The 26936-nt window shown below is 49.7% G+C and overlaps 2 protein-coding genes across 3 annotated transcripts in view; both read left to right on the top strand.

Moving 5' to 3' along the window:
- LOC130489492 (tetraspanin-4-like) overlaps window positions 1-26936 on the top strand; it is a 130394-nt gene that overhangs the window by 82910 nt on the left and 20548 nt on the right. The window lies entirely within an intron of this gene.
- PRMT1 (protein arginine methyltransferase 1) lies at window positions 198-26484 on the top strand. 2 transcript variants are annotated; one of them, XM_056863225.1, is made up of 11 exons: window positions 198-269; window positions 4989-5042; window positions 10981-11082; window positions 11539-11694; window positions 12484-12547; window positions 13505-13647; window positions 15195-15282; window positions 15904-16019; window positions 17519-17669; window positions 19854-19975; window positions 26371-26484. In XM_056863225.1, the coding sequence occupies exons 1-11, from the start codon at window positions 240-242 to the stop codon at window positions 26452-26454; spliced, it is 1110 nt and encodes a 369-aa protein (XP_056719203.1). In that variant the 5' UTR covers window positions 198-239; the 3' UTR covers window positions 26455-26484. The 2 variants fall into 2 exon arrangements, with proteins under 2 accessions (XP_056719203.1, XP_056719205.1); XM_056863227.1 differs by lacking the exon at window positions 4989-5042.

Genomic DNA, 26936 nt, shown 5'->3' on the forward strand with positions numbered 1-26936 from the left:
GGGGGAACCCGCGGCCCCCTCATTGACGTTGGGCCAATGGCCATTCAACGTGGCCGATGACCGACAGGCGCGGGCCGCCAATGGAAACGTGGGGGCGGGGCTTTCTCAGCCCGCCCCGCCCCCTCCGGCCTTGAGCGACGCCCGCGACGCCCAATCGGCTCCCGCGTCCCTTCCCTCCGCGGAGCGAGGCTGGGGGTTGTCGGGCGAGCGGCTCTCTCTTTCTGTGTCTCATTCGCAAGATGGCGGAGGCTGCAAATTGCATCATGGAGGTGAGGGATTGTGGGAGGGGGGCGACGTCGAGCGGGAGGCCTGCCCCGGGGCCCCCTAGACGCCCCCTAGGACACCCCCACCGACCCACCTTCAAGCCATGGCCGTATACGGGGGGATTATTTGCCCGAGACCCCCCCTTCCTTGGCCCCTAGGCCTCTCTCGGCCCCAAAGGGCCTCACTCCTCTCCCCCGAGCAACTCGCTTTCCCTATAGAGCCCCCTCTTCCTCCAACATGGAGTCGCTGCCCCATAGAATCCCCCCTCCCGCCTTTCCTCCCTGCCCCCCCTCCCCATAGACGCTCTTCCTTCCATCCCATAATGAGCCGCCCCTTCTCTCTGCCCGACGTCTTTCGACCCCCCCCCCCATTGGGTTTAGCGACTCCAGGGTTTGGAAATGCCCTTTCCCCAGATTTATGTAGTAGCGAAATGTCTAATATTCAGACCATTTAATATTGAGACATTTGATTTTTTTTGGCCTCTTTAAACGTTGCTATTAACGCTGCCTTTATAAAAAGAAGAAACGTATTATACTCTCATTATGGGAGCATTATGTTCCCGTGGGGTTTTTTTGGGGGGGGGGTCCCTCCGCCGCACACAGCAACCCCCCACAGTCTTCTTAGTGCATCCCAATCTGGTGCTGTTCTTTATCGCTCCCCCCCCCCAACCCCATTGAATTTCCTTCCTCCTCATGGCAGCCGCATGGCACGCCTTGCCCCCGTAGGGCCCCGCCCACTCTCCCCCGGAGCTCCGCCCCCTCCTGCCTCGCTGGAATAGGCCGGCCCCATAGGATCCTTCCCCCCCCCCCGTGGAATCTCTGCTTTACGACTCCCCCCCTCTTCCATCCCTCTCTAACCCCATTCACAGTGGGTAGCCGTGTTAGTCTGTCTGCAGTAGTAGAAAAGAGCAAGAGTCCAGTAGCACCTTAAAGACTAACACAAATATTTTCCGGTAGGGTAGGAGCTTTCATGGGCCCCAGCTCACAGCCTTCAATTTGCAAGATCTGAGCAAGGCTGTCAAAGACAGGATATTTTGGAGGACTTTCATTCATAGTAGAAAAGGGCAAGAGTCCAGTAGCACCTTAAAGACTAACACAAATATTTTCTGGCAGGGTAGGAGCTTTCGTGAGCCCCCTGGTCATCCAGGTATCTGAAGAAGTGAGCTGTGGCTCACGAAAGCTCCTACCCTGCCAGAAAATATTTGTGTTAGTCTTTAAGGTGCTACTGGACTCTTGCCCTTTTCTACTAACCCCCTTCAGTTTCCTCCCCACTCGAGTCCCCTCTCGCAAGAGATTTTTAATGGACGTCTGAAACTGCCTTGTTGGCTCGCTTAAGTTCGCTATTAGAAAAGAGTAGAGGAGTCCAGCAGCACCTTAAAGACAACAAAAGTCTTTTCTTGCAAGGGGGAGCAGTGCTCAGCGTGGCATCAGCAGAACGCATGATGAGGGAAGGGATGTGCAGCCTAGGATTGGCGTTGGGGTAGTGCACGAACACCTTGGAGGTTTTTAAAGAAGAAGCTAGATGGCCATCTGTCAGGAATGCTGATTCTGTGACCTCAGGCAGACCATGAGAGGGAGGGCATCTTGGGCATCTTCTGGTCTGTGGGTGTGTGTAAAGTGCCTTCAAGTCGCAGCTGACTTACGGCGACCCCTTTTGGGGTTTTCATGGCAAGAGACTAACAGGTGGGTTGGCCAGTGCCTTCCTCTGCACAGCAACCCTGGTATTCCTTGGTGGTCTCCCATCCAAATACTAACCAGGGCTGACCCTGCTTAGCTTCTGAGATCTGACGAGATCAGGCTAGCCTGGGCCATCCAGGTCAGGGCATGTTGGGGGGAGGTAGTTGTAAATTTCCCATGTTGTGCAGGGGGTTGGACTAGATGACCCTGGTGATCCCTTCCAACTCTATGATTCTATTCTATGAAAATCTCCGGCAGGGTATGAGCTGTGGCTCACGAAAGCTCATACCCTGCCAGAAATTTTGTTAGTCTTTGAATCATGGAATAGAATCATGGAATCATAGAGTTGGAAGGGACCACCAGGGTCGTCTAGTCCAGTGGTTCCCAAACTTTTCGGGACACTGCCCCCTTGGTTCTACACACTCAACCCCAGAACCCCCTACCCTAACCAACAACACAGTTGAAGGGGCCCACCTGTATTGCCCCCTACTGCACCCTTGCCTCTTAGTGCCCCCCTAGGTAATCCCACTGCCCCCCAGGGGGTGGATCTAGCCACTTTGGGAACCACTGATCTCGTCCAACCCCCTGCACAAGGTGCGAGTGGACTCTTGTCTCCTGCTAGTAACAGACTAACACGGCTACCCGTCGTGATCGAGTTCAGTATTGTTTGCTGGGACTGGTAGAAAGGAAGCCTTTCCCACCTCCTGTTTTTTCAAATCCTTTCCCTGGATCCGAAGCTGGGATGCTGTCTGCCTGGCATGCTTTTGATGCCGCGGAGCCATGGCTACCCACAGATTCCCTAGCCTCTTGGGTAGTTCCTCTCCCCCCCCCCCCATGACTGTAGATTCCAGGAATGATTCCCGTTCCCCATAAGAGCTCCCCCCTCCCCATGGCTAGGAAAAATAGTCTGTTTTTTGCTCCCTCGAATTTCTTTCCTTGGCAACCTCTGCAGCAAAGTCTTTAACAGGACACATAATCAGAAGAAGCTTGTTCTACACAACCCCCTGCCACTTGATCAAACCCTTCTCTCTCGAGTCCCACAACACCCTCAAGGCCATCTATTAGATGCTCCCCCCTCAGAATCATCAAGGACATCCCCCTCTGTCCTGACCCCTATAGTGTGTGTGGGGGGGGCACTCTCACCTTGCCTGCAACTCCTGGGTTATTTTTCTGATCTTTCGTAGTTTTTGTGTGCCCAACCCTAAGTTCAAACTTCCAAAGAGTCCTTTCAGATGCTGCATCTTACCTTTGCAAACCTGGAGTGATATTGGGGAGGGGGGCAGTTAGACCACGGGGAAAGTTTCTCTGTGAGAAAAATGGTTGCCCATAGGATTATAACGTAAGCAGGTTGAGCGAGATTCGATTTTTAGGGCGGAAGGCAGTGCTCTGCTTGGGCTATGTAAGGGGCAGGTGTTTGTGGAGAGGGGAGATTTTTATGTGGGCTGGAAGGATGATGATTAGCTCTCAAGTGGGTCGCTGTGATGACGTTGGGGGTGCTCTGGGGGTTGTTGGAAGGACAAAGATGGAGTAAGGATAGGGTGACTCCCTCTTGAGAGGGTTCAACGTGTCAAATTTGGAAGAAAGGCTCAGTAGGCGAGGGAGGAGACTGGCCCTGGAAGAAGGAGCTGAATTGGAGTAGGGCATGGAGAGGAAGCTGTATGGGGTTGCAGTGAATCATGGGAGGCTTCCAGAGATAGGAAATAGGTCTGTCTCTGTCCCCTTTCGCCATGTGGCTGAAACATCCGGTGCTGGAACAGGCTTTTGGGGGATGCCCGTGATACAGTCACAGATTTCCTTACTGAGATAGTTTACAAGGGTTGGGTGGGGGGTTATATACTTGCTGCTTTCTCCTAAGTTTAAATCTGTAGTTAAAAAAATGAATCAGGATTCTTGTGGCAATGTAAAGACTTAACAGGATTTTGTTCCAGCATAAACCTTTTGTGGACTGGTCCACAAAAGCTTATGCTGGAATAAATTTTTCCCCATTAAGATTCCATTACACTCTGGTGAATATTTGCTGTAGCACACGAACAAAGCTGTTCCTTTGGAATGGAAGTTGTAGGTATCCTTGGGGACTGGGAAGCAAGTTGCCTTTCGCCTTGCTAGGTCTGCCCCTAAAGCCATCTCATAACCACATCCAAAGACAGTTAACTGCTTTCCCTGGCTTGGGACAGTGTAGATGCAGAGGAACTGGCTCCTGTCCCTCTGGGAAGGGGAGGGTGATCGGCTGGTGGGGTTATTTCTGCCAGATTGGATAATGGGGATCCTGAAGTTAAGCTGTTGAACCCACTGTGTGTGAATGCAAATGGCCGTTGAAAATAGTTGAATTGTGAAGGTTATGAACAGGATAAACAGAATGGCCAGCTCCTTCTCACTTGGGAGTTATTCTCCCCCCTCCCAATAATTTAAATAACTGCTACCTATCTTCTGTCTGCTAGTACTCTAACTACCTGTTTTTAGCATGCCCCTGAGGTCTTGCTTTAATAGTCCTCCATGGAGATGGTTTGCTAAAGCATCTCTTGACCCTCCTTTTAATTCTTCATCTGGAGGGGAGGGGTGTAAATGGCGCAGAGAGAGCAAGAGAGAGCGCTGTCACTCTGGGGGTGAGTAGCTTGGCAGGGCTATCTCTAGCCTGGCATAGCAGCCTTGGAGGTATTCAGCTGACTTTTCTATTCCTGGCACGGGATTGCGATTAATCCCATAAGAACCCTTTTTTGGGACCAGAGGCGACCTTGTTTCATATGTGTGTGTGTGTGCTGGACTTGTCATAGCGGGGGGCATGGATTATTTTCATCTGCCCGTGTCGCTGTGGTGCCCTCTGGTACCAAGCTCTGGAAAGAGATCTGGCCCTTTCAAGTTACCCATGGCAAGCATGGTAGGAGCTGCCTTCGACACGCCCACCCTGCTTTGCAGGTTTTCTCCCTGTGTCCTTGGGCACCTGCTGACGCTTCTCTCCCTCCCCCCCCCATTTACAACACCCAGTCTCCGGCTCAGTGCCCGTTGAGCTTTGAATTGACCTTATTTCCCTTGTTACTCTCTCTCTCCTAGAATTTTGTAACCACGCTGGCTAATGGGATGAGCCTGCAGACTCCGCTAGAAGATGTAAATATCCTTTGAGTTCATGCGGGCTAGACTAGTGCCCTGCCCAGGGTGTGGATGAGGCACTCTAGCCCTGAGCCAAATTTGTTCTTGTTTTCTCACCAGCTTGACTCCATTAACCCCCTTCTATTCTTTGTATTTGTCCCTTGCTAAGAACACTTTTGTAATTAATTGCTCCCCTGCTCTTATAGCTTGATTGGGACTATCGCCTTTCTCCAAAGACATTGGGTTTCTCCTGTCACCTACCATGGTGTAGACAACAGCCCCGCCCCCATTATTTTAAGTACTTGACTGTTCCGCTTAACTTTGTGAACATCTTCTGGGAGCCAGCGTGGTGTAGCGGTTAAGAGCAGTGGTTTGGAGCTGCGGACTCTGATCTGGAGAAGCGGGTTTGATTCTCCACATGAGCAACAGAGGCTAATCTGGTGAACGAGGTTGGTTTTCCCACTCCTCCACATGAAGCCAGCTGGGTGACCTTGGGCTAGTCACACTCTCTCAGTCCCACCTACCTCACAGGGCGTCTGTTGTAGGGAAGGGAAGGTGATTGTAAGCCGCCGGTTTGAGTCTCCCTTAAGTGGTAGAGAAAGTCAGCATATAAAAACCAACTCTTCTTCTACCTAAGAAGAAGATGAGTTGGTTTTTATATGTCGACTTTCTCTACTAAAGGGAGACTCAAACCGGCGGCTTACAATCACCTTCCCTTCCCCTCCCCACAACAGACGCCCTGTGAGGTAGGTGAGGCTGAGAGAGCTCTAACAGAGCTGTAACTTGCCCAAGGTCACCCAGCTGGCTTCGTGTGGAGGAGTGTAGAAACAAATCCTGTTCTCCAGATTAGCCTCCCGCAGCTCACGTGGAGGAGTTGGGAATCAAACCCGGTTCTCCAGATCAAAGTCCACCGCTCCAAACAACCACTCTTAGCCACCACACCACACTGGTGTACTAATGAGAAATAGTTCCCTAACTCTCTGAATGATGTCCGCTCCATCTGGTTGGCCATACAGTGCAAGATATCAGGGGTGGACTAAACTGCGCTTAAATGTAGACTGGAGATTTCCAGTCTGCGCAAACCTAGCGCAGAATCGGATTGTGATGGCTTATTTCAGACTATTCTATCCGGCGTTAATGTGATCTCTGTTGCTAACGCCCTTCACAGGACCGGTTTCCCTCTGATACTTCGGACTCTAGAACTTTAGCATGGTGGTGGGAGAACTTTCTTATTTCTTATTTCTAAGTACTCATTCAGAGCATGAGGGGCAGTTTTGCTGAATGTCTCTGGAACCTCTTGGCAGGTGGGTGAGTGAGAGACAAAGAAAGGGAACCAGTTTGAAGATATTGGTAGTAGCCGGAGGGTTGGAGCGGTTACTGGGGTTGCCAATGGGCCTGGAGAAAAAATGTCCTTTCCCTTTAATCGAGGCTTAATATATGGAAATGAGCAGCTAAAATTGCTCAAGGCACATGCTGTTAAGGGGTCAGGACATTTTTTTCCCCTCCAGGCCTGTTGGTAACGCTAGTGCTACAGATAGCCCAGGAGTTTATTTCTGCCCACAACTTCCATTTCCGGTGTGCTGTACTCTTGATACTCCCAAGTGCTTCACGAGCCATCTCCATTCCTAGAACATTTCCTGACTGTAGCTTGCAATCCTCCAAACTGCGCAATCAGGATCAAGAGTACAAAAGTGAAGTTTTTTTGTTTTTTTTTTAATGTAACTCACAGATTGCATGTTTTCTGCCTGGAAAGTTTGGGGAAGCTGGTTCCACCGAAATCTAGATGTTTCCCCACCTACCATCTATTAAAAAATATTTGCAACTACACGGGGGCTGTTTGTATGTGTGTTCATGAGAAACAAGCATACGGTGGGGCAGATGAGGTTGCTGGATTAGTTAAGGACCCGGGTGGGTGGCTCTGGGCTGGGGGCTGAGGAGTTGGTGTCATGGGGTGGCAATTGGCTGATTTCTTTCCTTAACCTTCCTTCAGCTCCCCACTCCTGGGGACAGGCAGGGGGTAGAGCAGCGCAGGAGGTAGGCCTACTCCCGCAAAGCCTGCCCCCTTTCCCTGGTAGTGGGGTGAGAGATGTAGGAGTGCCAGAGCCAGGGTATTTAGCTGGATTCACAAACCTGAGACAAGCAGGCTTGATGTATCAGCAGAGGAATGACTCCCTTTCTGGCCATTGATGGTGGAGGATTTGAACCCCAGTCTTGTATGTGGCTGGGGGGGTGGTCTACTGCCTAGTAATTTAGGCACATACAAATTTGATGATGAAGGATCTTGTCTGCACATGGAGCAGAAAGGAGTGGTAGAGTGGACTTTTAATGCTCTGTTCTCTTTGTGCACCAGATGTTTAATGTACCCTCATGTAAAACTTGCTGCAAATTGGGGGGGGGATTGGTACATTGGGGAGGAGGCCTAACCCTTTACCAGCTGTGCCAGTTTTCCATTTACAGGATTGATTAACTTGAGGGACCTTTGAACAATGTGATTCCTCGCCTGAATGAGGTGTATAGTCCTGACTCCCACCTCACTCTGCTGCATGTGTAGACCAAGCCCTGGGCTCTTAAGACTCAGTGAGCCTCCAGGCTGCTTGTGGGGCAGAGAGCAGTGGGTCCGGAAGGCTGTCCCGGGTACAGAGATGAGAGCGAAAACCTCTCCTTCCTCCCAAGCGCCCTAGTGCACTGTCGTGTTTAAAGTCTTCTGTAAGGATCCATTGTGTATGGGAAGGGGATTGAACATTTTGTGAATTCTAGCTGTGTTGAAGAATCCCAGCTGGTAAGAGCCAGTCTGAATTGGAAAAAGCCTTGTAACTTTGCGTATAACCACCACCTCCCCAGTCAGACATTTAGGTTGATGGGTTTTTTTAAAAAAACAATCCTTGTGCAGGGTTGGCACTTTTTTTTTTTTAAAGAGGAAATTATACTGGTGCCTACAATGTTTTTTTGTAAATACTTCTTCCATTCTTGGTTTGAGCACTTAGAAAAGATGCAAAAGTAAATTTCTGGGAGAAGGAAAGTCCTGACGGTTGATAGGGTTATCAGCAAAAGTGCCTCTCAGTGGTGTTGTGTGGACATGAAGCTCAGGAGGGCTGGGTTGATCTTGGAGTTCATGGTCACAATAGAGGTGCCTCTCTGCTCTCCCTCACAGATCTGACAAAGCAGGCTGTAGTCCACGGAGGTTTGAGCCAGCATAAAGACCTGTTAGTCTTCAAAGTGCCACAAGGCCCCCTGTGTGCTAACACAGACACAGGAGCATGGGTGTAATGTACTCGTGATGATTTGGCCTCTGGTCTCAGCACGAGAGGAATTTTTCAAGCGCTCACTGGGGCAGTCTGCCATAGGAGCGCTGCAACAGATTAGCTTTGAGCCTCTGAAACGGCGTGCAATTGGAAAGTTGGAGTCTGACATCGGGTTGCAGCTGTTTCATTGTTCAGCATGAGATTTCGGTAATCTTTCAGGAGAAGTCCAGCAAAAGCAGAGTAGACCTTTCCGTGATCTTCAAGCTTTTCTTGTTCAAGGAAACCTTTTGGGCAGGGCCTATAGTTTACCGGTAGGGCAGAACCCATGCTAGGCCTGTTGAAGTTGCCTGGTTCATCCCTGGCTTAAAAGGATCACAGGTGACGTGGCTGACCAGGGCTTCGGTGACCTTGGAGCATTGTCGCCATTCAGGGTAGACATTGCTGGGTGAGAAGAGCCAGTGAAACAAGATGGGATTCCTATCCTCAAGCACGGCCATTCGCTCTTCCATCTGTGAACCAGCCTTTAGATGCAAGTCAGTCCAGTATGTTTTAGGGTTAACATTCGCCCTCAAGCTAAAAACCGCACAGCAGCACTAGGAAGCCCTGAACCCATGAAAGTGGGAGTTTGTGCTCCAGGTAGAGAAGAGTTATTGGGTTTTCTTGGAGCGAATGGTTTCCCATTGGGGAAGGTGGGAAGAGATCAAAGTTGAGCTGATTTCAACCAGAGTAGAAGAAAAGGATAGGCTTATGTGGATTGTGTTTTCTTGGTGGTGGTGGTTTTACATCTGTGAGCCTCTGCTCGGCAACTAGTTGTGTCTGAAAGTTTAGTTGTTAGTACTCCTGCTATTAGTGTTACAGAAACATCAGTGCACAGAGTGCTTACAGGTTTCCAACATGCAAACCTGGAAGAGATCCGAGGTGCTTGAGGGCCAGTATTGTGTGGTGGTTGGAGTGCTGGACTAGGATCTTGGAGATCCAAGTTCAAATGGAGGGTAGGAGAGTGATATAAGCTGTTTTGGGAAGAAAGGCATGGTATAAGTGAAGTCAATAAAATAAATTTTTAATGTAGAGTAGATCTGGTGAGGAGAGGGGAAAAAAAGGGAAAAAAATTCAAAGCAAGCGACTATAACTTTTTTTTAATCCCATCCTTCCTCCAAGGAGCTCACTTGGTTCTCTCTCCCTTCCCTCTTGGTCTTGTATCAGTTCCTCAGAGCGTGACTGAGCCAAGCTCACTTAGTGTACTTTAAAGGTGGAGCAGGGATTTGACCCTGGATCTCCCAGGACTGAGTGCACCACCACCTCACATTCTCTGATGAATGTCCAACTGCAGAGTAATTTCAGTTAAGGTTGAGGGGTTTAGGTCTGGTGTTGGACGCAAAGCTGATGCATTGCAGATCTGCCCCCTTGTAACTGCAGCAGATCTGATTGCCGCATCCGTGGTCCTGGAGGGCCAGGTTTGACCCAGGAGTGTATAGTTGCCAACCCTGCAATTCACAATACAGATTGTAAATCGTCTCTCGCCTGGTCATTAGGGCAGGCAGGGGCTGTGGCCAAGCAGTATAGAGGAAGTGCTTTGTATGGTCTGAGTCGACCTGAGGCAGCTTCATATATTCATCCCTTTAGGGGAGAAACTGTTGATCAGTGCCCTAAATCCAGGCCCTAAGCCAAAAGTGGTGCAGAGTGGTAAGCTGCAGTACTGCAGTCCAAGCTCTGCTCACAACCTGAGTTTGATCCTAACGGAAGTGGGTTTCAGATAGCCGGCTCAAGTTGACTCAGCCTTCCATCCTTCTGAGGTCGGTCAAATGAGGACCCAGCTTGCTGGGAAGACAACTGGGGAAGGCACTGGCAAACCACCCCGTAAACAAAGTCTGCCTAGTAAACGTCGTGCTGTGTCGTCACCCCATGGGTCCAGAATGACCCGGTGCTTGCACAGGGGACCTTGACCTTTACTTTTTTTTAAGCCAAAAGTAATGTCTGTGAACAATCACCGTGTAGTGAAGCTCATGGGCCAATTGGCCTTACCAGTTAAACAAGCTTATTGCTAGGAGTATATCATGCATGATCAAGTTTATACCAAGTTTCCAAATAACAATAGAGTTTTGTGTCAAATTTCAAAATAACTATAGCAAAGTGCCCATGTGAATCTAAACAAAACAAACGACTTAATGTTGTAAATAAACACAGTTTTGACTTAGTCTTGTTTTAAAAATTGTACTGAAGTAGATAAACCCAGTGGTCGGTATAAGGCAGTTTTCAGATGTCATTGAGAATGTTTCCACCGAGGAAGATTACGAAGTTTGATTTCTCTCGGGAACTTTTGCGGACGTTTTTCCCTCCCCCAGGCTGTGACAATAGATGCACTGTAGCCGTTGCAACACCTAGTTGTAGCGAAAGGGGACAGGGAGCAATAGCTGGTTTTCAGAAGGACGTTGCGGCTCCTCTCTGTACCGGGGTAAAACTGAGGCGAACTGAGGTGGAATTAATCCTTTAAAAAACTGAATGAACTTCATGGGCTCATCGGGGCTTGAAGATTAGACGAGGAAGGATAAGAGATTTTTTTGTTAAGTACTCTTTAAGTATGAACCAAGCTGTGTCAATGATGAATAATATCAAGGGGAAAAAGGCAAAGGGCTTCTTGTTGGCGAGCTGCACAAAGATATACGCGGAGGCAATTTGGGACCTCTTTTGCCACTTCCACTTCCCTCTCTTCCCAGGTCTCGTGCACCCAGCCGGAAAGCAGCGGCAAGCCGACAGCGGAGGAGATGACCTCCAAGGATTACTATTTTGATTCTTACGCTCACTTCGGCATTCATGAGGTGAGGGGGCCAGCACGGGGTCATAAAGGGTCTCCTTGCCGTCGATCCAGCGTTGCTTGAGAGCCAGCGTGGTGTAGTGGTTAAGAGCAGTGGTTTGGAGCAGTGGACTCTAATCTGGAGAACCGGGCTTGATTCCCCACTCCTCCACAGGAGCGGCGGAGGCTAATCTGGTGAACTGGATTTGTTTCCCCACTCCTACACACGAAGCCAGCTGGGTGACCTCGGGCAAGTCATAGCTCTGTTAGAGCTCTCTCAGCCCCACCTCTACCTCAGAGGGTGTCTGTTGTGGGGAGGGGAAGGGAAGGTGATTGTAAGCCGGTTTGAGTCTCTCTTAAGTGGTAGAGAAAGTCGGCATATAAAAACCAACTCTTTTTTTTTCTTGTGGGAGGGGTGGGGTGGGAAGTAGGTGGCTGTACACTTCGCTCACTGGCATTCTTGCCCCTTGCCGCCCAACAGGAGATGCTGAAAGACGAGGTGCGCACGCTGACCTACAGAAATTCCATGTTTCACAACCGGCACCTCTTCAAAGACAAAGTGGTTCTGGACGTCGGCAGCGGGACTGGGATCCTCTGCATGTTTGCGGCCAAGGCCGGTGCCAAAAGAGTCATCGGGGTGAGTGGTGAAGCCTCCTCTGTGTGTGCACGCACGTCTGTATTAGTCTCTGTTGCTGATGGGCGGTAGGCTGACTTGGATTCTGTGAAAATAATTTGGAAATTGTGGTGGAGTGTGTGTGAAGTTCTGACCAAAGTAACTCTATTTGGGGAGGGGCGTGGCTCAGTAGTAGAGCATCTGCTTGTCATGCAGAAAGTCCCAGGTTCAATCCCCGGCATTTCCAGTTAAAGGGACTAGGCAAGTAGGTGATGTGAAAGACCTCTGCCTGAGGCCTTGGAGAGCCGCTGAGAGTAGACAGTACTGACTTCAGTATACGGCAGCTTCATGTGTTCATGCTGTAGTTGTCGGAGGTTGGATTAGATCTGAGAGACTCCGGTTGGAATTCCCACTCTGCCATGGTTGCTTGCTGTGTGACCTTGGGCACAGTCACATGTTCCCAGCCTAACCAACCTCACAGGGTTGTTGTGAGGATAAAATGGAGGAGAGGAGAAATGATATAAGCCATTGTGGCTCCTCACTAGAAAGCCGGGGTATAATTGAAGTAAGTAAATAAGTAATGGTTTGAGGGTTGTTCTTTTGCCAGGGAGACCTGGGTTCTGTTCTGCCATTAGGCTCACCAGACGACCCTGGCCCAGTTGTTTTCTGTCTAGCCTACCTCAGAGAATTGTTGTGAGGATCAAATGGGAAGGAAAGGGGAAGTTGGGCCATATTGTGGCATTGAACTCCTTGTAGGAGCAATGGGACAAAACAAAATCTAAATGAGACTTTTCTCTCTCTGTCTCTCAACAGATCGAGTGTTCCAGTATATCTGACTATGCCGTCAAAATAGTCAAAGCCAACAAACTCGACCATGGTGAGCATCTGCTCTGCTTCACTCGCGCTCCCAGTCAGCCATCTCTTCCCTTCGGCATTGTTCACCTGTAGAAGGGCCGGCATCCCGTAAAGGGCTGCTGTCTGCATAAGTGAAATGTGACTGTCGTTCTGGGGCAGCAGCCTTCGGTCCACACTTGCCCCTTCTTGCTTGTAGCAGTTGAGAGCAAAGAGAGCTGTGGCCTGTGGCAAACGCAAGTGCTCACTCGCATGCCATATGACACACACACACACCCATTGGAGGAATGGGTCACTGTGAGAGCTTGGCTAGACAGGCCAAAGGCCTGACTCTGCGCAGAGCAACTCCTCCTATTGGTGTAAATGCTGTCGGCAACACACCTGGTCCTTTCTGTGAATTAACATGCCCCCTTTATTGAGCTCAGATGAAATCTGAAGGAGATGAAGAGTTGTTTTTTATATGCCAACTTTCTCTACCATGTAAAGCAGAATCAGACTAGCTGCACAATCACCTTCCCCTCCCCACAATAGACACACTGTGAAGTAGGTGGGGCTGAGAGAGTGTGACTAGCCCAAGGGCACCCAGCTGGCTTCGTGTGTAGGAGTGGGGAAACCGACCCAGTTCTCCAGATTAGCATCCGCCACTCGTGTGGAGGAGTGGGGAATCAAACCCGGTTCTCCAGATCAGAGTCCACCGCTCCAAACCACCGCTCTTAACAGTTACACCACGCTGGCTCTCAGCCACGCCTTCTCCATTTCCCTTTAGATACTCTTGCCTCTTGGAGTAGAGGCAAGGGTAAAGTTTCCGCACAGTCTTGTGACTTATATCTGAGGCGTCCAAAGGAAGACTTGAGTGCCTGTCGTCTTGTGCTGCCCGCGATCGCTCTGCCCAGGCCAGAGGACCTCTAGGCTTTTCCACTATTGAACTGTCCATGCCTCCCCTTTCTGTCCTTGAACATCCTTTCTTTTCCATCCCCCAAAGTGGTGTCTATCATCAAGGGCAAGGTGGAGGAGGTGGAGCTGCCCGTGGAGAAGGTGGACATCATCATCAGCGAGTGGATGGGCTACTGCCTCTTCTATGAGTCCATGCTCAACACTGTTATTTACGCCCGCGACAAGTGGCTGGTGAGTCCCCACTCCGATGGCCTTTTCCCGCTCACGGCTCCTGGATTCGAACCTATCGCTCTAGACGAGAAGGGCTGCATATTTCCATGTACTGATAATGGGCCAAAGAGGGCAGATCTCGCCTGCCTGAGTGTAGAGAAGTCACTCAGCAGTGGAACAGTTGCCCTCTTGGTCAAAAGAGGCATTGATGTGCGCACCCTTTTGTAACACCTGGGATTGCAATTGAATCAGTTGGACGGAAAAAAAAAACCCCACCAGAATTCCCTCTCTAGTCATTACAATTTCTGATAAGCTGACTTTCCCCTTTGTGGGTGATGAAAGTTGTACAGTGTGCCCCTACCACAGACCAAGTCTGTACTTGGGTGACTCTTCAGGTGTGCAGAAAAATACCTTTGGAAGTTCTTCAAAAGAAGAAAAATCCACAAAGCATCCTGAGTATGCTCCAGGAGGCTCAAAATGTTGAGAGCGTTAAAGTCGGATAAAGTGAAAAGAGGATGGGGTGAAAGAAATCAGCCTGCTCCAAACTCTTTTTGGGTGGAGGGTTGGAATTTCCATATTGTGCCCTCCTGGGCAATTCCTCATTGGGCTCCCTTCATTACTGCCACAATTGCTTTAAAAACTGATTATGCAACATGGTGTATTGCCATGAAATGTTTATGCAACATGGTGTATTGCCATGAAATGTTTCAGCCACTCACCGTTCCAAAAAGCAGTTCCTCAGTGGTTTAGGAGTACTCTCGTATTTCACAGAGGCTGTTAGTGAGGCTGTTAGTCATGACAGGTAAATGGGACCTCCACATTCAGAGGCAGTATGCCTCTGAGCATTCTGGGGGCTATTTCCTGCTTATGGGCTTCTCGGGGGTGTCTGGCTGGGAACAGGATGTGGGGTGAAATGGCCCAGCATGCCTGCTGCGCTGTTAATTGGCTGCCTGAGAAACATCCTTAGCGGAGATGGAGCCTGCCCATCATAGAGCAAGATGGGCCAGCTGAAGATCAACGTCGCTTCCTGTGGGGATGATCTGAGCTGGCACAGAATTTGACTCTATAGAGTAGTGCAAAGTGGTACTGTGGTAGTTCTAGCGGCATCTTGTCTTCATGTGAACAAAGGCAAATAGAGTGTAGGGTCGTTTTCTCCCGGAATTACGAGGATTGGCACTCATGGGACTTGCTCAACCAATTGAAAAATGTACTGGGGCAAATCAGTTCGCACTGGGGGATCGCTGGTAGTAAAGCATTGGCGTGCCACCCCCTTTTTGTTTGCACCTTTAAAATTATATTCCAAAAGCGCAGCGTTGTCATTTTAAAAGTTCACTTGCGAATCTGGATACTTTTCATCATTTTAAATCAAAAGTGAAGCTTGAATGGAGGCACTCCCGCCGCAGTATTTCACCACACGGTCAAATGCTGCAGCCTCCTCTCTAGGCTAGGATAGTGAGACTTGGGCGGCACAGGTTGAAGCATATTGGGCTTGGGCCGAGGAAAAGGCCACTTGGCGCTTCAGAGGAGCCTGTCGGATGTAACGCTTCTGTTTCCCCTTTGGGTCCCAGGCTCCTGATGGGCTCATTTTCCCAGACCGTGCTACTCTGTACATCACAGCAATTGAAGACCGGCAGTACAAAGACTACAAGATCCACTGTAAGTAGCAGGGGGTTCCGCAGTGTATTTGCAAGTAGGAAGGCAACCTTCAGAAATTCCCTCTGCGAGGCTCTCCTCTAACAAAGAGGACGAGGACCTACTTCGCACTCCTCGCAGGGGAAATCATTGGTAGTCTTGACCACGTGACTTTGGATGTAGAGTCGGAGATACTCCTGACCGGCATGCACAACAGTTCCTTGGTAAACAGATTGATATGGAAAGGCAGAAGGCTAGAAAACCACAACTGTAGCCCGGTTGCGTTGGGGCAGCAGTCGTTGGCTAGTTTCCCTGCTTCCCCCCCCCCCAACTGAGTGTGTTCTGCAGTGGTGGGTGGGAGAAGAGAGCAAGAGTCCAGTAGCACCTTAAAGACTAACAAAATTTCTGGCAGGGTGTGAGCTTTTGTGAGCCACAGCTCACTTCTTCAGACCAGTGGGAGGTGGGGATAGTTATGTTGTGAGCCGCCCTCAGCCCAGCCTTGGCCGGTGGATTGAGGGCGGGATAAAAATAAAATAAAAAATAAATAGTTGGTAGCCCTGGCTAGGCAGAAAAGCAGGATATAAACGTTGATCATAGTTGGCCTCTAAATCCCCCCCTTCCCCAAATCTGTGCTTCTTACTGCAGGGTGGGAAAACGTGTATGGCTTCGACATGTCCTGCATCAAAGACGTGGCGATCAAAGAGCCTCTGGTGGATGTTGTCGATCCGAAGCAGTTGGTCACCAATGCCTGCCTCATCAAGGTACGACTGGCGGCGACGTCTTCTCTGCCTGTCGGGTGCCGTCCTCAGTCGCTGCTGCTAAGATGGGTCATGTGAAATGTAGTTTCTGTGTTGGTCACACCCCCTTCTTCCAGTGCAGCGTGCCTCTCTCTACAGCAGGGGTGTCGAACTCAATTGTTATGTGGGCCAGATATGGCATAACGTGTCACTTGATCGGGACGGGCCATGCCTCGCCGGCCCAGATCGGGGGGGAGGGGCTGCGTTGCCTGGCTCGGGGACCGGATAAGAGCTCTCAAGGGGCTGGATCTGGTCCATAGGCTTTATGTTTGACACCCCTGCTCTACAGAGCACACACGCTACAGTAGGCTTGATGTGACCCACAGGCTTCCGCGCTTTGTGTACCAGGCCTTAGAAGCAGGGGAGATGATGACTTCCACTGTTCGCCGTCTCCCTATCAGCTCTGTTGCTGCCGCCTCCACCGCTGAGGCCATTCACAGCGAGCTACCTGCAGAGGTTCCTCCCACCTCAGCCTAGCTTTCATTACTCCAAGCCGACTGGGCCTTTTATTGTAAGCAGTGTACCCAGCACAGTGTAGAATTTAGAAGAAACACTGTGCTGGCTTGAAGGGCTGATAATCCATGCCTAGATTAAAAGGGCGGAAGCTGGGTTTTTCTTAAAACTTGCCTGACCCTGGGTGGCTTGGATTCTTGCTTCCAGTATTTGCTTGGCAGCTTTGTGTGTGTGTCTCCCATCCATGCCTGGTGTAGTGGTTAAGAGCTGTGGACTCTAATCTGGAGAGCCGGGTTCGATTCCCCTCCCCTCCACACGCAGCCTGCTGGGTGACCTTGGGCCAGTCACAGTTCTCTCCGAACTCTCTCAGACCCACCTACCTCAAGGCATGGAGAGGAAGGGAAGGCAAATGTAAGCCACTATGAGACTCATTAAAGGTAGAAAAAAGGTGGGGTCTAAATACCAACTCTTCTTCTTCTGTGGGGCATAAAAACCAACTCTTCTTCTGAGGGGTGGGTGTTCGCAGGTAGATGATGCAGACCAAGGAATAAGTACCCAAAAGGTCAAGAAAATATAAATAAAAGTGAAAATCCAAGGCTATTATACACTCTGAAAATTATGTTAGTACAAAATATGTATACATTTATTTACGGATAGAATTTAATAACATATAGGTTATTGCAATAGCCTACCAAATTGACATACTCCTATAACACAGTAAGACAAAGTAACACAGTTATACTTGGTCCTTGGATTTTTACTTTTATTTATATATTCTTGACCTTTTGAATACTTCTGGTGTTTAGGGTTAAGTCCCCCCCCCCCCCCCCGGTTGTTGCTGGTAGCAGACCAAAGAACACCTTCCCTTTGCTTTTGGCGCTATGTGATGCCGGAAGAGAGGGATGACGACGAAAGTTCTAGTTTTGCAGTCCTGGGTTAGCGGGAGGTCTTCAGTGACCAGCCTCGCTGTCTTCTGTGGCTCACCCCCTTTCTCTTTTTCTGGCTTGCAGGAGGTGGACATCTACACAGTGAAGGTGGAGGACCTCACCTTCACGTCACCCTTCTGCCTCCAGGTGAAGCGCAACGACTACATCCATGCCTTGGTGGCCTACTTCAACATCGAGTTCACCCGTTGCCACAAGCGCACTGGATTCTCCACCAGTAAGGGAGGCGGATTCTTGGTTTGGGGGATTGACAGGGCGATGCCTCCTTTGGATCTCGGGCTTCGGAGTCAGATCGCGATGGGTAGCCGTGTTAGCCTGTCTGTAGCAGTAGAAAAGAGCAGGAGTCCAGTAGCACCTTAAAGACTTACACAATTTCTGGCAGGGGATGAGCTTTTGTGAGCCACAACTGTGGCTCATGAAAGCTCACACCCTGCCAGAAATGTTGTTAGTCTTTAAGGTGCTACTGGACTCTTGCTCTTTTCTAGGGCTTTGGAGCATTCTGGTGGGGAGGCGGAACTCAATCGGCAGCTTCTTAGCAGGCAGCAGAAACAGTTTCCAAAGCATTTGCTTGAAAGCTAGCTATTTAATGCCCTGTTGTTAGCTGTTGCTTATGGGAAGAGTGCACCGTTAATGACAAGGTACAGCTCCATTGCAAGACGGCATCCAACAGCCAAGCGTTGGTCTGATCAGTGGTGGTCAGACTGGGTTTCCTCTCATACTGGCAGTTCTTTGGGTTTTCAGCAGGAAGGCACTTTCAGGTGGGTAGCGTTGCTAATCTGTATTAGTAAAACAAAAGTTAAGTACCGTAGGACTTTCAAGGCAAACAGAATTTCCAAGAGCGCAGGTTTTCGTGAGTCAGAGATCACTTGGTCAGGTACCAAAGCAATACATGCTGACGAAGGAGGAGCAGTTTGTCGTCAGGGACAGATCTGACTATAGCAGAAAGACCTAAATAGGATTATAATGGAATTATCCACACAGCAGGAGAAAGCTTTCACGTGCTTGGGTGCTTGAAAGAAAAGGAGGAACCTGCAAGTTCTTTATAAGGACATAAGACAAGCCCTGCTGGATCAGACCAAGGCCCATCAAGTCCAGCAGTCTGTTCACACAGTGGCCAACCAGGTGCCTCTGGGAAGCCCACAAACGACGACTGCAGCAGCACCATCCTGCCTGTGTTCCAAAGCACCTAATATAATAGGCATGCTCCTCTGATCCTGGAGAGAATAGGTATGCATCATCACTGGTACCCATTTTGACTATTAGCCATGGATAGCCCTATCCTCCATGAACATGTCATCTCCCCTCTTAAAGCCTTCCAAGTTGGCAGCCATCACCACATCCTAGAGCAGGGAGTTCCACAATTTAACTATGCATTGTGTGAAGAAACACTTCCTTTGGTCTGTTTTGAATCTCTCACCTTCCAGCTTCAGCAGATAACAACGTTCTAGTCTTCTGAGAGTGGGAGAAAAGCTTCTCCCCGTCCACTCTCTCCAAACCATGCATAATTTGGTAGACCTCTATCATGTCTCCCCTTAACTGCCTTCTTTCCAAGCTAAACAGCCCTAAGTGTCTCAACCACTCCTCATAGGGCGGTTTCTATAACCCCTGATCATTTTGGTTGCTCTTTTCTGCCCCTTCTCAAGCTCTGCAATGTCCTTTTTCTAGGTGTGGTGACCAGAACTGTACACAGTATTCCAAGTGTGGTCTCACCATAGATTTGTACAAGGGCAGTATGAAAGCAGCAGTTCTGTTCTGTATTCCTTGTCTAATTACAGCCAGCACAGAGTTTTGTGAAGGGGCTCCTAAGAGTGGAGCAGTCTAATGCCGAGCATGCTCAAGGGGTACCCTGTGTGTACTCGCAGGTGTGTTCCTTTCTATGGTTGTGCATCGTAGAATCAGAGTTGGAAGGGACCACCAGGGTCATTTAGTTCAACCCCCTGCATAATGCAGGAAATTCACAACTACCTCCCCCACACACACCCAGTGGCCCCTACTCCATGCCCAGAAGATGGCCAAGGTGCCCTCCCTCTCATCATCTGCTTAAGGTCATAGAATCAGCATTGCTGACTGATGGCCATCTAACCTCTTAAAAACCTCCAGGGAAGGAGAGCTTACCACCTCCCGAGGAAGCCTGTTCCACAGAGGAACTGCTCTAACTGTTGGAAAATTCTTCCTGATGTCTAGACGGAAAATCTTTTGATTTAATTTCAACCCGTTGGTTCTGGTCCGACCTCTTGGGGGCAACAGAAAAAACTCGGCACCCTCCTCTATATGATAGCCCTTCAAGTACTTGAAGATGGTTATCGTATCCCCTCTCAGTCTTCTCCTCTTCAGGCTAAGCATACCCAACTCCTTCCACCTTTCCTCACTCAGTGACCTCTCCTTGCTCTTTTCCTCACAGGCCCTGAATCTCCCTACACCCATTGGAAGCAGACGGTTTTTTACATGGAGGACTACCTGACAGTGAAGACGGGAGAGGAGATATTTGGCACCATTGGCATGAAGCCAAACGCCAAGAACAATGTGAGTAAGGGCTCTTCGCCCTGTTGACCTTCTCTGGGAGTCTGCCACGTTAAGTGTGAAAGCCAGCCCTGGTCCTTTGCACAGACCTCTGGAGTTACTCTGCCTCGTTTCATGCGAAGGCAGCAGAAATGTTGTGCTTCCGAGCAGAAGGCGCCGTGCCCTCGAACGGTTTCAGACCATTTCGCTCAATACTGTCTTCTGTGGCTGACAGCAAAATTCTAAGGTCTTTCCCAACAACTGATGCCTGACATCCGTTAACTGGAGATGCCGAGGATTGAAACTGAAGCCTTGTGCAATGAAAAGCATCTGCTGTTTCTCTCTCTGAGCTGCGAGGACATCTGATTGGCGGGTTATTCCGTTCCTATGCTCAGGGAGAAGGCAGGATTCACAAATCTTTACTTCCTGTCCCTGTGCTAGGACGGCCCCCCAACTTCCAGTTCTCTCCTGTCTTCAGAGGGAGAAGCAGTGTCAGAGCGAGCTTCACAGCTAGGCCTTATCTGTCTACTACCTAATCACTGTCTACTTTTTTCTTTCTACCTGTTTTTTCTAGTCCCTACTGTGCCTATCTTAACATCCAAATACCTCCTGTTTCGATTTCCTCTGCTTTTCTTCAATTTTCTCTGTTGTGTTCGTCGAACCCCCCCTTTTCCCCCTCAATACTGAGGGCTATGGCGGTGAGTGGAGATCACTCAGGGGAGGAGCTCATGTCAGGGGATGAGGAACAGGTTGAGGGGCTCCTGACCCGCCGCAAAACTGTCACGCCTGAAAAGCAGACCGCACAAGCGGTAGAAAGGGCGAAGAGGCGTGAGGAGACCGCACAGGCTGCCGCAAAGAGGAAACGGGGAGAGGATACCGCTGCTCAGGAAAAGCGGCGCGAGCGGGATGCCGCGGAGGCGCCATCTTCTAAAAGAAAGCAACCTGGGGAAGATGGACAAAATGGTGCCAAAAAGAATCGAGCGGCAGAGGGCGCGCACGCAGCGCAGGACACACCTAACACCCCCGTTCGGCCCCTGGGAGTTACGAGGGTGTGGTGGAGGAGGAATCCTGCATTGCTGGTCCTTTGGGAGAAAACGCTGCAGGAGATACATGCGGTAATGTACAAGCCTCCCTTCCCCCGTCGGCGGTGGAGGGGGGGCGGAAGACGGGGGCATGCTGGAGTTATTGAGAAGGGCTCTGAGGGAAGAGTTAGCCCATATCGCAGGCCCCTCGCCCAGAGGAGTTCAAGGGCTTCCTCACCATCCAGGGCTTCCCTTTACTCAGAACCTAGTGTCTCTGCCTATAACCCTTGGCCAACAAAACAAAGGACAAAAAGAAGGCCCTTCCCAAATGCATCAAAAGGGAAGGAAAAGCCTCCTTCTCGTCTTTCTTTCGGCCCTTCAGAACGTCCCACTCACTGGCGCAATCTAGACAGGACAGCCGGAGAAACACTTGGAACTCAGGACGAGGTGGTTCCTTTCGGAAGGGATCCAGATTTGGGAAAAGTTCCCAATTCCAAGGACAAGGGTCCAATAAGGCTAACAGATTTGGTGACAAACAGAATAAGCAATGACTCCAGCTCTACGCCAGTGGGGGGGAAGACTTCAAGCCTTCGCAGACAGCTGGAGATTGACAAACCCCGATGCCTGGGTATCAAGGGTCATCCAAGAAGGCTACAAAATAGAATTCAGATGCAATCCTCCAGATTGCTTCATTGTCTCCCCCAAATCCAAAAGACCAGAAAAATATCTTCGGACCCTTTCTGCGATTCAACATCTTTTGGAGATCACAGCCATAGAACCTGTACCAAACGCGGAGCAGCGCATTGGGGTCTACTCTTACTTCTTCACGGTCCCAAAGCGCAACGGGGACTGACGCTCAATCCTCGATTTAAAGTTCTTAAATCGTTACGTCATCTTCAAACGCTTCCGAATGGAAACGTTGAGGTCCATCATCGAAGCCTTGAGACCTCAGGCATATCTGACCTTGATAGACCTCACGGAGGCATACATGCATGTCTTAATCCACCCATCGCACCGCACGTTTCTCCGCTTCGCGCATGGACCATACCACTATCAGTTTCGAGTCCTCCCATTCGGGCTCTAGTCAGCTCCAAGGACGTTCACCAAGGCTGTAATCACCATCGTCACCTGAGGGATCAGGGAATCCACATATTTCCTTACCTCGACGACATCCTGGTAAGCGCCCCTTCGGAGCAACTGGCGACTCAGCATACGCAAGTGGTTCTCCAGACTTTATCTCGTCACGGGTTCCTGATAAATGTGGCAAAGAGCAACATCGTCCCGACTCAAACTCTTCACCACCTGGGGGCCAGCATCAACACGGCGCGGAACATGGTGTTCCTTCCACCAGACAAGGTAGACACCATTGCAACCTTAGCAAGAACATCCAGGTCTGTGAGATCAACAGGTCTCTCAGTCCTCGCCAGACTTCAGGGACTCATGGTGTCCTGCATCTACATGGTGCCTTGGGCTCGTCTGCATATGCGAGCTCTTCAATGGTTCCTGAAACCATTTCAAGTTCAAATTGCTCAAAAGAAGAATCCACGCCTAATTCTTTCACCTCAAGCAAGAATCAGCCTGGGCTGGTGGACCAAGAAGTCCAATCTGGCAAAGGGTCTGTCCTACATCCCGGACCCGGCGACTCAGATCTTAACCAATGCGAGCTTGGAGGGGTGGGGAGCCACTCTTCATCACCACATCGCCCAGGGACAGTGGTCTGCGGTAGAAACTCACCTTCACATCAACAGACTGGAGCTGAGGGCGATCTACAGGGCACTCCTACAATTCCAACCGCTGATCGAACACCAACATATTCTGATCAGGACAATGTCTCGGCGAAGGCACAGCTAAACAAGCAAGGAGGGTCTCGTTCCTCCTCCCTCCATGCTGAGGCATTAGTCATTCTAAATTGGGCAGAAAAACACCTTGCATCGATCAGAGCCGAGCACATCAAGTTCAACCTGAAATCGCAGGCCGACTGGCTGAGCAGACAGCAGGTGGACGAGGGAGAGTGGACCCTCAACAGAGCCATCTTCTCTCAAATTCAGAAGTGCTTCGGTCATCCAGCAGTAGATCTGTTTGCCTCTGGCCAGAACCATCAGGTCGCTCGGTTCTTCTCCAGGTTCGTTCACCCAAAGGCGGAGGGAGTAGACGCCCTGGAATCTCCTTGGCCGAGGGCTCTACTGTACACCTTCCCGCCCCTGCCAATCATCCCAAAGGTCCTGAGAAAATTGCGAAAAGAAAAAGACCACGTCATACTGATTGCCCCACTTTGGCCCCGCCGACTGTGGTTCCCAGCGCTCAGAGAGCTCTCCATACAACAACCATGGGAGCTCCCAGTGAGCAGGGACCTTCTACATCAAGGTCCCATACTCCACCCGGATCCAGCTTGGTTAAGATTGACTGCCTGGAACTTGAAAGGCAACGGCTGTTAGATCTGGGATACTCCTCAGAAGTCGTGGCCACAATGTTGGAAACAAGAAGAGACTCTACGAAATGTATATACAGCTTCACCTGGAAAGCCTTCGTGAGGTGGTGCAACAGGAAACACCTCGACCCACTCCAGACCACTAGGATCAATCTCTTGAACTTCCTCCAAGACGGGATAGCTCAGAACCTAAAAGCGTCAACTTTACTATGACAGGTGGCGGCTATTGCCACAGTCATCCCTTACCTTGATGGGTTCCCTACCACCAGGCACCCTCACATTTCCACCTTCTTAAAAGGAGTTTCAGCCCTGTCCGTTCCTACAATACACAGGTTTCCGACGTGGCATCTGCATCTGGTCCTGCAGGCATTGACAAAGTCTCCTTTTGAATCACTACGGGAAGTTTCCTTAACTTTTCTACGTATGAAGGTTCTTTTTCTGATGGTGGTGACTTCAGCCAGAAGAGTATCCGAAATAGGTGCTCTTTCTTCCAGAAAGACTTTATGCATTTTTCATTCTGACAAGGTCGTTCTACGCCCTGACCCGACATTTGTTCCCAAAGTCAACTCAAGATTCCATAGAGCACAAGAGCTCCATCTGCCGTCCTTCTGCCCTCACCATTCCCATCCGAGGGGAAAGAACTGGCATACGTTGGATGTTAAAAGGGCACTCCGCATTTATTTGGATAGGACAAAACCATTCAGAAGATTCGAGGCTCTCTTCATTTCCGTTACATCACCTAACAAGGGACTGCGGATGTCCAACGCCTCCATCAGCAAGTGCATTCGCCAATGCATACAACTCTGCTACCAACATTCAGGAGTTCCCATTCCATCAGGGATCACAGCCAACTCGGTCCGTAGTGCCGCCACATCGGCAGCCTTTGACAGGCAGACTTCGGCTGAAGAAATTTGCAAGGCTGCGAAGTGGTCTAGCTTGTCCACATTCGTCAGGCATTATAAAATTAACACCTACTCATCTGCAGATGCGGCCTTTGGGAGACGGGTACTCCAACAAGTAGCAACTGACGTGTAACCCACCCAAGATTATGGCAGCTTTGGAAGATCCCGCCAATCAGATGTCCTCGCAGCTCAGAGAGAGAATGGAGCCTTGGCTTACCTGTGAGGGCTCCTTCTTCTCTGAGCGAAGAGGACATCTGGCCCTCCCTGGGCAAAGAGCCGCAGTAACAACAAGATTTTAAGAGAAGAAGTGACTACCCTCAAGTCAAGGAGTGTCTACCCTTCGTTATTTTTTCAACTATTTTTTCAACCTGGGTGTTGCTGTTATCAGCCTGTTTTTTATTGACTTAACACCATGTTCTTTGTCTTCAGATTTGTGAAGAAATTGTTAACTGTTCTTTCTACATGTTTATATTCTTCCTGTCTATGATTCATGCTTTGGAAGTCCTCGAACTGGAAGTTGGGGGGCCGTCCTAGCACAGGGACAATGAAGTAAAGTTTTGTGAATCCTGCCTTTTCCCTGAGCATAGGAATGGAATAACCCTCCAATCAGATGTCCTCTTCGCTCAGAGAAGGAGCCCTCACAGGTAAGCCAAGGCTCCGATCTCTGAGCCATGCCCCCGGCCTTATTTGCACACTTTGGAGATTAGAGTGTATTCAGAGAGGGCGATAAGGGGCGCTCTGGATGGGCCGATGGGGGTTCTGCTCCTTTGAGTTAAAGTTAGCGAGAGATGCTCCTGTATCTTCCTTGTTTACTTTCTCTGGGTGAGTGATACAGGAGTCAAAGGGAATTACGAACGTTAAGCGCATTGGGGGAACGGAACAGCAGGGTCCTGGCCGAAGCCAGCTTCTTGCGTTGCCCTATTAACATGACTAGCAAGAGGGTTGGATTCCAAGCTTTGGGTCTCTGCTTCTTCCTCGGCTGGAAGCTGATCTGAGTAGGGTTTGTACCTGGTTATTACTTGGATGGGAGACCGCCAAGGAAGTCCAGGGATGCTAAGCGGAGGCAGGCAATGGCAAACCACCTCTGTTTGTCTCTTGCCTTGAACACCCTACGGTTGACACAAGTCAGCAGTGACTTAACAAGTCAAAAATGAAAAATAGTGTTGTAAAAAGCAACATATGAACAAAAACAACAACACTAGGCTAAAGAATGGAACAATATGTAATGAAATAGACAAGAAACATACAAGAAATACTACAATGTATCACTATCTATATAGTGTCTAAGCACACGTGGAGATAAACAGTACAGTCCAACCTCATCTGGAGGTGAATAAGACAGAGAAATCCAACAAGACGTGAGGAATACTGGTGGTCAGGTAAGTGTGGATGCTGAACAATGATCCAAAATGGATCAAAAAGGTCCAAAAGAGATAAAAGAAGGAGACGGTCGTTCCGGATACAAATTAGGAGTCTGTTTCTGCCAAAGTCCTCATCAGTCAATGGCAAGAGGTTTAAAAGTCCTAGAAAATAATTGAATACTACATACAGACACTTCTGAGATTGAATGACTGATGAAGCCTTTGGCAGAAACGGACTCCTAATTTGTATCCGGAATGACTGTCTCCTTCTTTGATCTCTTTTGGACCCTTTTAATCCATTTTGGATCATTGTTCAGCATCCACGCTTACCTGACCACCAGTATTCTTCACGTCTTGTTGGATTTCTCTGTCTTATTCACCTCCATGGGAGATTGGACTGTAATGTTTATCTCCACGTCTGCTTAGACACTATAAAGATTGGTATACAATACATTGTAGTATTTCTTGTATGTTTCTTGTCCATTTCATTACATATCATTCCATCCTTCAGCAGTGACTTAATGGCAAAAAGCGAACAAAACCATGTAGAAAACAGTCGGGTGTGTGATTATTGGAGCAGAGCCTGAAGGCGCTTGGATGCCCTACTTCCACAAGGGTGGTGCTTGATGCTTGCAAAGAAGTTCATGACGGGATAGCTGGGGAAGCCTTTCTAACAAGAATCCTCCCTCCCCTCTCCCCTCTGCAGCGAGACCTGGACTTCACCATTGACCTGGACTTCAAGGGCCAGCTGTGCGAGCTGTCGTGTTCGACGGATTATCGGATGCGTTAACGCGTCTGCCCCTCCGCCAGTTTCTTTTTTTTTCTCTCCACCCTCTCCTCCCCTGGCACCCAGAGCGTAACCCTCCCCCTTCCCCTATTCTGTTGGCGGTCTCACTAATTCATTTCATTGTGTAGTTTCCCCCCCCCCTTTTTTTTTTTGCTGCTGTTTAGCTGCAACTCTGGGCCAGCAAGGAAGAGGAGGGGCCAGTATTAGACGCTGGGGGAGGGGGAAGATAGCCAAGAAACCCCCCCACTCCCCGACCAGATTGCCCCTCATGTTTTCGATACCTCCCTCCCCTGCCCCCTCCCAAGGAACTGAGTCGGTTAGCACAGCTGAAGATGCACACGTGTTTCGCCCGTCCGTTCGTTCCGCGGCCCGAGCAGCAGCGCTTCCATCATGAAGTTTTATCTCGTTTAAAATCATTGTTGGTCTCCCCTGCCAAACCCGTGATGCCCAGAATCGTTCCGCCTCCCACCCCACGTCCAGAGTAA

This window comes from Euleptes europaea, chromosome 18, assembly GCF_029931775.1.
Source record: "Euleptes europaea isolate rEulEur1 chromosome 18, rEulEur1.hap1, whole genome shotgun sequence".
Classification (NCBI taxonomy): Eukaryota; Metazoa; Chordata; class Lepidosauria; order Squamata; family Sphaerodactylidae; genus Euleptes; species Euleptes europaea.

Bases quoted from the DNA above. Each gene is read 5' to 3' on its own strand.
- PRMT1 (XM_056863225.1), top strand. From the start codon at position 240: ATGGCGGAGGCTGCAAATTGCATCATGGAG. The intron at 15,283-15,903 runs GTAAGTAGCAGG...TTCTTACTGCAG, and splicing joins CAAAGACTACAAGATCCACT to GGTGGGAAAACGTGTATGGC. The intron at 17,670-19,853 runs GTAAGGGAGGCG...TTTTCCTCACAG, and splicing joins GCGCACTGGATTCTCCACCA to GCCCTGAATCTCCCTACACC.